The 14,632-nt window shown below is 45.4% G+C and overlaps 1 protein-coding gene across 1 annotated transcript; it reads right to left on the reverse strand.

Annotated features, from left to right (window-relative positions):
- Positions 1-575: 575 nt before the first annotated feature.
- Positions 576-14,348, reverse strand: tlx1 (T cell leukemia homeobox 1). The gene is made up of 3 exons (XM_048609035.1): positions 13,685-14,348; positions 10,719-10,956; positions 576-798 (listed from the first exon to the last, which is right to left on the reverse strand). The coding sequence occupies exons 1-3, from the start codon at positions 14,139-14,141 to the stop codon at positions 576-578; spliced, it is 918 nt and encodes a 305-aa protein (XP_048464992.1). The 5' UTR covers positions 14,142-14,348.
- Between the last annotated feature and the right edge of the window lie 284 nt (positions 14,349-14,632).

The raw sequence follows: 14,632 nt of genomic DNA on the forward strand, positions 1-14,632 counted from the left end.
TATCTGTCAATAGGTTTCTGTCCCCATCTGTCCCCCCTGACTGTCTCTCTCCATGTTTCACTCTGTGTCTCTGTCGGTATCTATCCCACTGTCTCTGTCCATGTTTCCGTTTGTGTCTCTGTACCTCTGTCTTTTGTCTCTGTCCCTGTCTGTGTCACTATACGTATCTGTCCCCCGTTGGAATATAACCTGTTGTTTGATGTCTCTGTAGGTGTCTGTGTGTTACCGTGCTGGCCTGGTTTGGAAGCACTCACTTCCCTCGGCACGTTGGCCTGATGCGGAGTGGGGGGTGGGAGTGGGGGTGGGGGTAAGGGGTAGGTGGAATTCACAAGCCGCCGAGCTGGCTTTTTAATCTGCTCCGGCAGGAATCGGGATCCCAATCCAGTGTCGCGGGAAAGAGCGAGGAGAGAGGCTGGGAAGCAGGGAACTGGGCTCTTCCGGGATCTGCATCCAGTCCAGTTTGACCGGAGAGTCACTGCCTCCCAGCGCCGCGTCTGTGCCGCTACAGGTACAACATGAAGCCGGGGTCGTCTGTCTTTCTAAAAGCCCCAGTTAGTTGCTGAGTCTATAAATTGTTACTCGCAGGCCGAGGCCACGGAGGTGACCGAGGTAATCTTAGCCGTGTCATCCGACCAGGGCTGCAGGTTCTGCAGGGCGTACAACGAGGAGTTGTGCAGGCAGATGGGGTCAGGTTGAATGGGCTGGTTCAGGGATTTCTGGAAAGCTTCTTGCTGCAGCTGCATCAGGATCCGGTTAGCTTGCTGACGCTCCGCCTCTCTCTCCTCCGCTGTTTGTCTCCTTGTCCAGAACAGGCCAGGAGCAGCCAAAACAACAAACAAAACAAAAAACAGAGAAAGTCTGTCAGTCACACTTCCCCTCAGCACCTCAAGTGGTCAGTGTGTGGAAACCGGGCCCCCCCAAAACGGCTAGCCCCTTGCCAGGAAACCTTTTATCCAGCAGAAACAGCCGAGCTAACCACTGTCCCATCACCAGCCTGTATCCAATATCCTCAGAGCCTGCCAAATGTAAACTGAAGTGCTTCCAGACATATACAACACGCGACAGAAAGTTTGAGTTTGATTTTTAAAATTATTTTTCCTCCTCCAAATCCAATCATTTCTCCACTTTTGAAGACCATGAGAGATAGGAGCAGAAGTAGGCCATTCAGCCCATCGAGTCTGCTCCATCATTCTATCAGATCATGGCTGATCTGATAATCTTCAACACCACTTTCCTGACTTTTCCCCTTTAACCCTTGATTCCCTCACTGATTAAAAATCTGTTTCAGCCTTGAATATATTTAATGAACCAGCCTTGACAGCCCTCTGTGGTAAAGAATGCCACAGATGCACTAGCCCCTGAGAGAAGAAATTCCTTTGTTAGATGAGTGACCCCTTATTCTGAGGTTATGCCCTCTGGTCCTAGACTCTCCCACAAGGGGGAATCAAGCTCTCCACATCTATCCTGTCAAGTCCACCAAAAACTCCCTAAGAATCTTGTATGTTTCAATAAGGTAGCTTTTCATTTTTCTATATTTCAATGAGCGCAGGCCCAATGTACTCAACTTCTCATAGCAGTTACCCCTTCCCCCTATTATTGGGATCAGACTAGTGAACCATCTTTGAAAGTTCCGATTGAAACAGCTTCCATTGTTCTTTAAAGCAATACTTTCCAAATCACAAATCAATTCAGTTCAAAATAACATTTACCTCATCTCCCCCCAGTAGACCCCGACCTCCAACCCTCCCTGTACCTGTGGTCAGTAACCCTCCTGCTACTGGAGAGTTTCTCTTGATTTCTCCTGCAAAACCCTTCATGATTGTCCAAATATATTTTCTTGAGTTTTTAGGTATGAATTGTATGAACAGAGGTTCCTCAGATGGAGACCCAGCTAGCCACCATCACTACCCCACAAGCAGTTTCTTGAAAACCACAGTGTTAAGTCTCAATTGGATTCTCAATTTCTGACATTGAAACATGGTTCATGAACTGAGCTTCAGCCTGGTCCCACATGAATGAATACAAAAACAAACAGTGAGCACAAAACCCATGATGGCAATAGTGTTGGCAGTCTTTCCAACCTGGAACCTGTCCTCAGCTCCCATTATTGAGCAGGAGTGAATAAGGAGAGGGAACATGGCTGAGTGAAGGGGAACAGGGAGTGGGGATAAATCCTCAAAGCTTTGGGAGGAGCTACCCAGAAGGGCGGGAGATGATTAAACAACAGGTGTCATACAGGCAGGCAAAATGGAAAATCATTATCTCATCTAGCAGAGTCAGCGTAGCTTCATGAAAGGGAAATTGCATCTATTAGAGTTTTTTTTAAGGAAGTCTCAAGCAGTGTGGATAGAGGGGAACCAGTAGATGGCTTGTATTTGAACTTCCAGAAGGGACCTCACAAAAAGTTAAGCTATAAGATAAGAGCCCAAGTATTGGAGGTAGTGCATTGACATGGATAGAGAATTGGCCTACGGGCAGGATACAGTGTGTGGGATAAGACGTTCTTTTTCAGGCTGATGACCAATGAGGTTCCAAAGGGATCAGTACGGGACCACAACTGGTTACAATATACATTAATGACTTGGAGGACGGAAATTAATGTACTGTAGCAAATTTGCAGATGACACAAACATAGGTGGAAAGGTGGGTTGGGAGTGGGATACAAACAGATTACACATAGGGTTTTGATAGGTTAAGTAAGTGGGCAAAAAGTTGGCAAATGAGTATAATGTGGAAAAATGTGAAGTTGTTAATTTTGGAAGGGAGAACAAAAGAACAGAATATTATTTAAACGATGAAAAACTGCAGAAAGCTGCAACACAAAAGGACCTGGGGGTTCTTCTGCACAAAACGCAGAAAGTTAGCACACAGGCGCAGCAGAAAGGCTAATGGAATGTTGGCTCTTATTTCAAGGGAGTTGGAGTGTAATAGTAGGGAAGTCTGACTGTAACCGTACAAGGTGCTAGTGAGACCACTTCTGGAGTAATGTGAGCAGTTTTGGTTCCCTTATTTAAGGAAAGATATCATTTCATTGGAGGCAGTTCAAAGACGGTTCACCAGGATGATCCCTGGCACAGAGAGAATATCTAGCGAGCAACAGGTAAGGAATCTACTCATTGGAGTTTCAGAGATGAGAGGTGATCTCATTAAAATATATAGGATTCTTAATGGGGCTTGACAGGGTAAATGCTGAGAGGATGTTTCCCCTCATGGGAGAGTCTAGGACTAAAGAGCATGCTCTCAGAATAAAGGGGCACCAATATAAGACTGAGTTGAGGAGGAATTTCTTGCCTCACAGGGTTGTGAGTCTTTGGAACTCCTTGCCACTGAGAATTATAGGGACATAGTCCTTGCGTGTATTTAAGGCTGAGATAAATAGATTCTTGATCAGTCAGGAAATTGAGGATTATGGGGAAAGGGCAGAAAAGTGGACATCAGGAATGTCTGATCAGCCATGATCCTATCGAATGGTAGAGCAGATTCGAGGGGCCAAATGGCCTACTCCTATCCCTATTTCTTATGGTCAATGGTTTTATGGTCTAAGACAAAAACAACCTGTGTTTACATAGCATGCAAAACATCCCAAGGTTCTTAAAATAAGGTGATGGAACAAAATATACCAAGCCATATAAAAAGACTTTGGGTCAGGTGATCAATACGTGGTCAAATAAGTGAATCTTAAACAGCAATGGAAAATGGGGAGGAAGGAGAGGTTTAGGGAGGCAATTCCAGAGTTTGAGGTCTAGGCAGATGGGGGCACAACCAATGGTGCAGCATTAATTACACTTAGGGATGTTCAAGAGGCCACACTTAGAACAGCACAGAGATCCCAGAGGATTGTAGGACTGAAAGTGATGACAGACATAGGGAGGGACGAGGCCATTGGAGGACTGCAAAACAGAGGTGACAATTTTAAATGTGAGGTCTTGGTGGATGGAAGTTGCTCAGTGAGGACAGCAACAAAAGACACACACAGGTGTGCGGACTGAAGTGCTGAAACGGAAGTTCAAAAACAGTAAATTTGAGAAGGTTGCAGTGGAGATTAAGACACTCATGGACAGCAGGTCCAAGATCAAGGTGATGGCAACATCCTAAACAGTCCCTTTCATCTGTCTTGGAAATGCTGAGCACCTGTCACTAGCACTGACCAATCAAGTGACAGTGAGAGAGCTGGGCCAGCTCTAAAGTTAGAAGTGCAATAGAATGATGGGATGATACAATATAAAGAGAGGCCATTTGGTCCATCTTTGAAGAGGTACCCAGACAATGTCAACAAAGCCTGGCTGTCAATCAGCATTAATTGGTGCAATCTCCATAGCCACCCCTCTAACTGAGTCCACTGGCCAATCAAGCAGCACTCTCCTCTCATGTAGTGTAAATGTTGGATGTTCCCCTTGAATGGATATTCTTGCAAATTGTCCTGATAAGTTGAGGACAGAAATCTTCCAGAAAATGTATCTTTTCTCAGCAGTACTCAAGAACAATCGAGTTGGTCTCTGTCTTTCTCCCTGTTACCCCTGAAATCGCTTCTCTTCAGATATTCACTTCTTGAAAGTTATGATTGAATCTGCTTCCTGTTCCTGTGTGGAAAGGTTTCCTGGTGAACTTCTTGTAAAACATTGAGATGACAGATGGGATGATGTCCTATTACTTTGCATTAGTTTTACTGGAACAGTCAAGGTGCCTGAAGTCAGGTCAAGTGAGTGAGAACAAATATTTATAAACAGAATGGTGGCTTCCAGCAAAATTAATTTCAAGTTACCAGTTGTTTGGCCAATGTAGAGGAGACAGGAACAGCTGAATGGGACCAATTCTTTATTTTCTTTACTATCATTTTCCTTCTTGTTTATTGAACTAATATTTACAAGAAATTTAATTCACTACCCCAGACACAAGCTATTACATTATTAATGTGATTGAGAGATTGATCCTTTTCAAGGACTTTTATAATTCCTGGATCCACGGTATGGTTACATTGGAAAAGTATTCAGGAAGAGCTTCATACAGAGACAGAGGTGCAGGATGAGAGGGCTAGAGACCCTTACACATAGGTAGAGAGTCCTGCATACATAGAACCCTCACAAACAGAGACAGAGTATTTCACATGTAGGGAGAGAGACACCTACACCCACAGAGCAAAGTCTTATCAACATGCAAGGGGACAGTAACCCTCATATACATACACACGTTTATGTGGACAGAGACCTCACAGACACACACACCCACACACCCTCTCAGATACCCTTATACACACACACAGACACAAAAACATCCTCTCTCACAGACAGAGAGATACACACTCATACAGATTCACACACATCCTTAGAGACTGTCATACCCTTCACAGACACACACACACATACCCTCATTGAGCCACACAAGCACCCTTGCAGACACTCACACCCCTCTCACAGACACACATATCCCCTCAAAGACACATGGACCCACACACACACACACACACACACACACGCACACACACACAAATCCTCACACAGAGATTTGTATATACACAGGGATATATTACTTTCTCTAGCAGCTCACCTGTTTTGCATGCCTACATAAACACCTCAATTTACTTGCTCCTCTATAGTTTCTATTTTATTGCTATTTATAAAATATCCCATTCTTTGTTTCTCCCATCTCAAAGTCACTGACCTGATATTCTGCAATATTGGAGTTTTGTTTCATTTGTCTCTGTTACTTTGCAAACTGCTGGCCCTGTGTTCACAGCACACTGTCACTCCTAACTTAATGTCATCTGCAAATTTGGAAATTCTACTTTCTATTCCTTCAACCAAGTCATTAATAAATAGTGAAAAGCTGAGAGTTCACAAGAGTTCCCTGGCAAACATCAATGGTCACGTCCAGGAATCAGAGTATATGTCCTTCACCCTCACTCTCTGTCCCCTACCTCCCTCATACCCATTTCGCAGGGTTATCTTCAATTCATGCTTAACAATCTTGAGTGCAGATTATTAAATATCAAAGCTTTATTGTGATAAAATGCATTAGCTGAAGGCACTGAATACAGCAAAGGTAACATTCCAATATACTGGAGAACCCACTGGGTGCTGAAGACGTCTGCTCGTGAATTAGGTGCACCCTTAGCCAAACTGTTCCAGTACAGCCTCAACACTGGCATCTGTACAACAATTGCCCAGTTATGTCCTCTGCACAAAAAGCAGGACAAAACCAAACCATCAATCTACTCTTGATCATCGGGAGAGTAACAAAAGATGCTATCAAGCAGTCCTACTCACTGATGCCGGCTCTGGGTTCCACCAGGGCTACCCAGCTCCTGACCTCATTACAGCCTGAGTGCAAACGTGGACAGAAGAACTGCACTCCAGAGGAGAGGTGAGGGTGACTGTTCTCGACTTCAAAGTATTTTATTTGTTTACCGGATGTGAGTGTAGCTGGGTGGGCCAGCATTTCTAGATAAGTCCCAGTTGCCCCCGAGAAGGCGGTAGTGAGCTGCCTTGCTGAACGCATCAAGTCCATGTGGCGTAGGTAAACCACAGAGCGGGTTAGAGTGTCCCCCTGTCTCTGGGTCTAATTCCGGGGAAGCCCAGCGAGAACCAGGGCAGGGGTGGTGTGGTGGGGGTGGATCGGTGTTATTGAAGGGTTTTCCTGTTTTATTTTGATGCAATCGAGACAGTTATTCCTTCACACTCAGTCACGCCTGTTCACTCGGGACAAAAACAGACACGTCCCAGAAAACGAGCGGGTCAGAGCAGCGGGTGGCGAGTTGCAGGTGGCGAGTGAGTGAGAACCGGAGAGAGAGTTGGGTTGGGAGGGGTGGGGCGGTGGGAAGGAGAGGAGCTAGGCAGAGAAATACAAACAGAGAGAGACTGAGGGAGACGAAAGAGAGAGAAAGACAGCAAGGAAAGAAAATTCCGTCAGATTTGTTCAAGTATTTTCTCGCGAGGATTTGCCAGGAATCACATCCTGCCTGCGCCTGAGATGGAACTGAAAGTGAACGGGGCTTCGGAATTGACCCTTCCCGGGAGAGGAATATAATTCCCGTCTCCAGGATCCTCACTCACCGCCTCCAATAAATTGGTGAACTCTTACGGGTTGGCGGGTATTGGAGTGTAGCAGGAGAGAGAGAGATGGGGGTGTAGGAGTGGGGAGAAAGAGAGACTGCAACGGCGACAGTGAGAGATAATTAAAACAATTAGAGAGACGGAGTGGGGAAAGTGAAAAAAGAGGGAGAGAGAACACGGAGTGAAACCAGGGGAACAGGCAAACACTTTACCGAAGGATAATTTTCATTTCCAGGATGAGACGGATCTAAGTCAATTGGCAATAAATAGCTTACTGCGGGGCACCCTTCTTGACAGTAGAGACCTGAGAGAGAATACTGAATCTGTCCCACAGCAAACGCATGAATAAATCATTCCAAGGGCGGATGGAGGAACTAACCTCGAGCTGGGGGCCTTGTTTTCAGCGGCACGCTCACCAGGTAAAGGGTCAACACTGAACTCAACAGCACTAAATTGTGTTTTTTTTTATCGGGGACTGGGACAACTTACAGAAAGTCATGGATAAACTTGCACAATGGTCATGTCACTGACAAATTGGTCTCAACGTGTGAGCCAGTATAGTTTAGGAGGAAGAATAGGTGGTGAGATATTATTTCAAAATAAGCCTCTGGCCTTATAGAAGTTTATAAAATAATGAGAGGTACAGACAGGGTTAATGGTAGTTGTCTTTTCCCTAGGATGGGACACTTTGTTAAAGTGGTGGGAGAGAGATTTAGAAAAGACATGGTTCATGTGCGGAGTGAACTTCCAGAGGAAGTGGTGGATGACGGTACAATTACAACATTTAAAAAACATTTGAATAAAAACAAGAATAGGAAACGTTTGGAGGGATATGGGCCAAACGCAGGCAGGTGGGGCTAGTTTAGTTTGGGATTCTGTTCGGCCTGGACTGGTTGGACCGAAGGGTCTGTTTCTGTACTGTATGACTCTATGACTTTGAATGGGGTAGAGGAACAGAGTGGTCTGGAGGTACAGATACACAACTCACGACACGTAGTGACAGAGGTTAATAAATCCATACAAGCAAAAAGTGCCCGGCTCCACTTTCAGAAGGAGACAGCTGAAAAACAGGGGAAGTCACAATAAACTTGTATCAATAGAAATTACTGGAAAAAGCCTTTCTGCTCCTATGATGCTGCTTGGCCTGCTGTGTTCATCCAGCCCTGCACCTTGTTGTCTCGGATTCTCCAGCATCTGCAGTTCCTACTATCACTGGAAAAAGCTCAGCAGGTCTGGTAGCATCTGTAGAGAGAAATCAGAGTTAACGTTTCGGGTCGAATGACCCTTCCTCAGACTCAGGGTTCTGGGGAAGGGTCACCGAACCCGAAACGTTAACTCTGATTTCTCTCCATACATACTGCAGACCTGCTGAGTCTTTTCCAGCAATTTCTGATTTACAGCATCCGCAGTTCTTTCGGTTTTTAAACTCGTATCAAACTTGGTTAAGACCACACCCAGCACGGTGAACAGCTCTAGTCTATTATCAAATGGATATAAAGGCACTGGAAAAAGAACGAAAAATATTTAATAGATTGAGAGCTTTTGCTTATCAGGCAAGGATGAGCAGGCTGGAATGCTTTCCCCTAGAGAAGGGAAAATTCAGGGGTGATTTGATACAGAGGTTTTGAAGATTCTGAAATGTGATGTGGGGAAAAGTTGCTAATTGTAGGGAAGATCAGAACTAGGGGCCAAAAAGAGAACAACGTCACCGATAACCCAACCAGGACTCCAGGAGCAAAGCTTTTACCGGAGAGTAGCGAGATTGTGGAATCCACTGTGAGAGTTAAAGAGAAGCAGGAATCAGGCAGGAACCGCGCGGAGAGGCTGTTTCGGTCTGATTGTCCCATTTACTGCCAGCATCAGAGCGGGCAATGGTAAAACAGTGAGGAAATGAAGCCGAAAGGCATGGAGTGAGAGGAGATGGAGGTAGGGTGTGTGAGGAGGATAGGGGGAGTGAGGGAGTGGAGACTGAGGGAGGGAGACTGAGAGAGAAAGAGATTGAGGGAGACTGAGGAGGAATTGAGGGAGGGAAAAGTGGGATAAATGAGAAGAGAATGAGGGGGGAGATAGATTAAACAGTTTAAAAAAAACCTTGGGATAGGATGAAATAATTTTGGTAACTTTTATGACGTATTAAAACTCCAGAAATATCGAAAATCAAAGCAGAATGATCTCTTCCTGCAAAGTTTCAGAGAACTATCCCCTCATCCCCTCTCTCTCTCAGCCGCCTCCTCCTCACCATCCTCTCATTCCATCAGTTCTGGGTTTAGTTCGTCTCCGTTATTCGGCCCACACTCTCTCTGTTGTTCCTGCGCCCTGCCGCTGTTGGTGTTTGCAGAAATCTGCGGTGAATTTGCGGCTGGATTGCAGGGAGCCGCTGGAACAGGCAAAGTATTGAAATTTCACATTGGAACGATGCGGATGTCCGGGGCCCGGGGCTTAAAGCCTCATCTCTCCCGGTCAGGACTCTGCTGTCCTCTGAGCCGGGGTTTCTCACTCAGAGAACCTGATTTCCTGCAAAGTGAGAAATCCTTCAGCCACTTTTCACTTGGACCTTGGTGACTGAAGTTGGTTGTTGGGATGTAGCCGTGACAGATCAGCACTTTCACACCGTGTGATCAGCTGAAAATAATTGCACTTTGATAGCTTTTAATTTTTCCCCAAGATTTTTTCCCAGGAGCGGGAAAGTGTGGAAATTGTTCGGTACAATCTCTCCCTTTTCATTCGCATCCCATTAAATAATCAGTAAAAAAAAATGTTGGGGAAATTAATTCCGATGTAAAGGAGAATTCCGGTGGCTATAAGAAGGCAGATTCGGTGCCGGGAGATGGAGTTGAACATTGCAGCTTTGGGGAAATGGCTGGGTTTTAGGGAGAGAGAGAAGCACATCGAGTTCCCAGAGCAACCGACTCTGCGGAGCTTCAGCTATCCCTGAATATTTATCCAGTTCGCCTTCCCAAGCTCTCCCCACATTTCACCGCAGCCGCTGTCTGTGCCCGTGATAAACTGCTGACAATCTTACACCCATGGCCCTGAGAGTTTGTCATTACCACAAACGGAGGCATCGTCCCTAATTTCAGCGTGCGACAAACTGCCTGCCCTCAGTCTGCTCCCTTTCGTTGCAAAATACATTTTCTAGCGAAGTTTGCTGGATTTAATTTTTACATCAAGAAACGGTCTGTTCGATATTTCGCTCGGTTTTGTGTTGGCATCATCCTTGTGAAGATTTTGTGTACTTACTGAGTGTTATAATGTGGAGAGCTGTTAGTTCAGGAAGAGGGTTAGAGCGGTTTAAACAAGGTTTGATCCTAGTTACTGTATCTTCCTGCTGTTCGATTCTCGACCGCGTGCAGCGAATCCAATATCTGAGTTATTTTCTGTACTATTTTTCGTGAGTTGTGTATCTACGTGTCCCAAGCCTGTCCCATTTAGACTCATTATTTTCCAATCCATTCAACTGGCCATCTCACACTTACCTGCGTTAAAGTCAGTTAGAACAGTCACATATTACCCTTCCGAAAGTCATTAACGTGTCTCCTTGAACAGGGATGGCGAGGGGAGAGTTGGGAGAGGGACAGAGCGTGGGGTTTGGGGTACATGGGGACGGGTATGGGGGCAGAACATAAGGAAAGGGAACGCCGCCTAACCTCACCCTCACTCCCCACTTACCTCCACTTGGTCCGCCGGTTCTGGAACCACGTTTTGACTTGAGCGTCTGTCATTTTCAAAGCTTTGGCCAGCGCTGCTCTCTCGGCCGAGGCCAGATATTTCTGGCGGTGAAACCGCTTCTCCAATTCGCAGATCTGTAGCCGGGTGAAGGAGGTGCGAGGCTTCTTCTTTTTCGGCGGAGTTCTGTTTTGATAAGGGTGCCCTATCCGGCGGGTAACGGTGAAAGGCGACAGGGCCACTACAAACACAAGCGGGTGTGGGCAGAGTTAGTGACTGAACAATTCCAGGGACGAGGTAGGAGGACTGAGACAGGGTGGGGGTGTATTGCTGTCTCTCACTCACACACACACACACACACTCTCTCTCACACACACACACACTCACTCACACTCTCTCTCTCACACACACTCTCTCACTCACACACACATACACACACATACACTCACACACACTCTCTCACTCACACACACATACACACACACATACACTCACACACACTCTCACACTCTCTCTCATACACACTCTCTCTCTCACACACACTCTCTCTCTCTCTCACACACACACACACACACACACTCGCACTCAACCCTGGAGTTGGCCAGAGAGTGCATTTACAGAGATCAACATACACTAATATCCACTCAAAAATCCACACAAAACACTATAAATTCAAACAAGGAAATGCGGATGGTGGAAATCTGCAACAAAAACTGAAAATGCCGGAGAAACTCAGCAGGCCTGGCAGCGTCTGAAAAAAGAAACCCGTTTCGAGTCAATTTCAGTTCTGAAGGGTCACTGGACTCAAAACGGTAACACTCTGCTTTCGCACTCCGCAGTCGCTGAGGAATTTCTCCAGCTATTTCTGTTCTTTTTGTTTTGTTGTTGCAAAAATACACTCTTCATGGACACCTGTGAATTTGATTTTTACATCGAGTGCATGACCCCGGGACAAACACCCAGTCCCCATCCTGCCTGCACTCATGAATCCCTTGAGCTCTCAGGGTTAGTACTGATTCCTGCCTCAATGTGATGGCGGTTGCATACAATTGTTGACGTTAATTGGGGTTTGCAAGGCTCGAGTTGACTGAATCCGGCGCCAATTTGCATGAAATATTTGGTTGAGGAAATGTTTAAAGCTAGAAATAGTGAGGCGGCTGGGGCAGACAGAGATGGGGAAAAATCTAGGGGATACTGATAGAGATACTCAGAGTAACAGAGACAACTGGGGAGTGGGGGCGGTGTATGTGTGCGGAAGAGTTAGAGTGGGAAAGAGACAGAGAAAATATCGAAATAGACATGGAAACTGAGGGGAGGGATAATGAGACCGAAAGAATAGAAAATTGGTAGAAGAATTCGATAAAAGAGAGAGAAAAAAAGGCAAGTTGATAAAATGTTGGAGAATCCGATAGGGAGCGGAGAGTATTTAATCCTTTAAGTGTCTGTAATAAAACCCATGCTGTCCCTGGGTGTGCTGCCCAGGGAAATGGAGATACATTTATTTAATCTAAAGACAGGCTGCAAGCTGTCCACTGGAAGTGATTGTTGGTCACCTATTTTTGCTGTCGGGTTGCGGGGTTGGGGGCAGGGTGGGGGGCTCTGAGGGGACGTCTGAAATTCGGCTGGAGACTGGGGAAGTGGGGATAACTCGAAGCCTCAAGCAGAATCGGCGAGACTGCCCGAAAATTCGGAATCTTTGAGAAGAACAAAATTAGGAAGATCAAAACTTCCAGAAAAGTGTTTTATTTTCCTCGCCGAAAGAAGCCGACAGAATGTTTGGATTTAAACGAAGTTTTCAGAAGAAGCTGAGCCGGTTGAACAGCGTCCGAGCTCATTTGCTGCGAAATTAGGACTTGTCCCGAATTCAAATGGCCCCTGATTTCACTATTGTATGTTTTAAAAACAAAACGGACTGTGAAAAAAAAAATTAACCAAATCTTAAAAAGTATTCTTTTCATTTTTATCCAGAACTGTAAATTTAAAACGTGCTTCTTTTTTAAAACAGCCAACAGTTGGATTACTTCAATTATCTCAACGAATCGCCGGGAGCCAGTGTTATAATCACTGTTAAAAATTAAAATGTGGATGAGTTTGAGGATATTATTAAATGAATTGAAATGAGATCCGCCTACCTGATATTAAAACGACAAGTAATGCATATCCATATATTTGAGGTTAATCTGATCCAAGCTCCCACCTCACAAACACTTGGTTTAATTTGTAAATAAACCCAAGTTATTTTTTAAAATGATAATGTAATTATTAATTCAGCCTCAATTTTTTTTTGTTATTGGGGAGAAATTCCCTCCGTGTGTTTGTTTTGTAAATTTCAGGCATCAGGAGTACGCAGGGACGGCTTCAACAATTGAAAATGTTGGGAATGCTGAGATTAAACAGCGTTAGAGAACATATTCATTTCGGTTTAAATCAATTCACCGTTTAGGGGGAAAAAAAGATATCGCGGTTGCTGAATGGGGATCATTTAGAACGGAGCTGTTTAATTCAGGCTTTTGAAAGCACCGAGAGGGCGGCGAGAAAAAGGAATATTCTCCAGTCGGTTAAGTAAGGATCCGGCCGACCCACGCCTTCCGCTGTTTACATTCAATTCTTATTAGATTTTCTTTTCAAAGTAGGTTGTTTAGAATGGCAGATTAACTGTTTCTTCATAAATCAGGAACGAAAGAGGTCAGTTACAGACTTTTGGAAATCACTTCAATATCAGAAAGATGTTTATAAGTGGACAAAATCTGCTGTGACTAGCACATTATTAAACCTAAAGTGGTGAATACATTGTGAGGTTAAAGAGACACGATCTGATCCGGTTTGTATTCACGGACAAAACATGAAACGGTTCCCGCTGGTTTCCAAAGCATTTTGAGTTACAAGAGAATTACGGAAACGAAGGGGAAGATTTAAGAGGCAGGTTTTAGCTCGGGGTTAGCTACCACACTTCTCTCCCTCTCCTTTACCTGTGAATCTATCCTTGGTATATCTTCTGTTACTTTCCATCCAGGGGAATGTCAGATTTGTCAGGTTGTTGTTGGAGCTGGGGGCGGTCGTCACTCCAGTAGACAGAGGTTGGTGCACCCCAGTGCTGACGGGCCGATGGGCCGGTACCCTGATGACTCCCGCCGGGTTTAAACTGCTGTTGTTCATGCCCAGGTTAACCCCGTAAGGGCCCGCCAGTGGCGCCAGGCTACATGCGTTATTGTAGCCGCCCCCGCTGCCGTTGCTGTTGTAGTTCACGGTGTAATTCATGTTGCTGTAATTCCCACTCACCATACAGCCCAGGCCATAGTCCATATCCTGCAGCCGGGAATTCGGGATCATGCAGCTTCCTTGATCCGGATTGTTCAAAATCTGGTCTATTCCGAAACTGATAGGCTCGTGTTGGGGGTGTGCAACTTGCCCCCCTATATGTTCCATTTTGTGGTCTGGGGGTGTGAGGGTAGGAAACAATAATTGCCCGCTGTTTCCAACTCACAAATCGAGATTCCCCTCCCTAATCTCCAGGAATAATAATAATACAAAAAACCCTAGGATTCTTAGGCTCCTTCCCCTGCAGCCGAGGCCTGGCTGTTGTAATTTGCACAAGATTTTCCGAATGAGACTGAAGACCAAAGCATCAATCATTACGCAGCAACAATTCCCAGACAGTAGGCATCGTGCATTGGAGGGAGGGCCTGTTCTTTATTGGCTGGGACCTGAGTGACACTAAAAAAGGCAGGGGGCTTGAGGTGGGGGAGCGGGGAGGGGAGGGGGAGCTATCAGGACAGCGAAGAGATGTCAAGTCCTATCCTAATAAAGTCAAGTCACAAATTCATGCAAGAAAAAAGCTTTTGGAATTCTCAACTTATTGATTGGAATATCATCACGAGCTCCTTCTCAATAAACAAGAAGTGGGTCATATATTACCA

This window comes from Rhincodon typus, chromosome 20, assembly GCF_021869965.1.
Source record: "Rhincodon typus isolate 14 chromosome 20, sRhiTyp1.1, whole genome shotgun sequence".
Lineage (NCBI taxonomy): Eukaryota > Metazoa > Chordata > Chondrichthyes > Orectolobiformes > Rhincodontidae > Rhincodon > Rhincodon typus.

Excerpts from the sequence above, each read along its gene's own strand:
- tlx1 (XM_048609035.1), bottom strand. The coding sequence starts at position 14,141 with ATGGAACATATAGGGGGGCAAGTTGCACACCCCCAACACGAGCCTATC. Across the intron at positions 10,957-13,684 it reads TACCAAGGATAGATTCACAG|TGGCCCTGTCGCCTTTCACC; the intron begins GTAAAGGAGAGG and ends TTGTGTTTGTAG. Across the intron at positions 799-10,718 it reads AACCGGCGGACCAAGTGGAG|GAGACAAACAGCGGAGGAGA; the intron begins GTAAGTGGGGAG and ends GTTCTGGACAAG.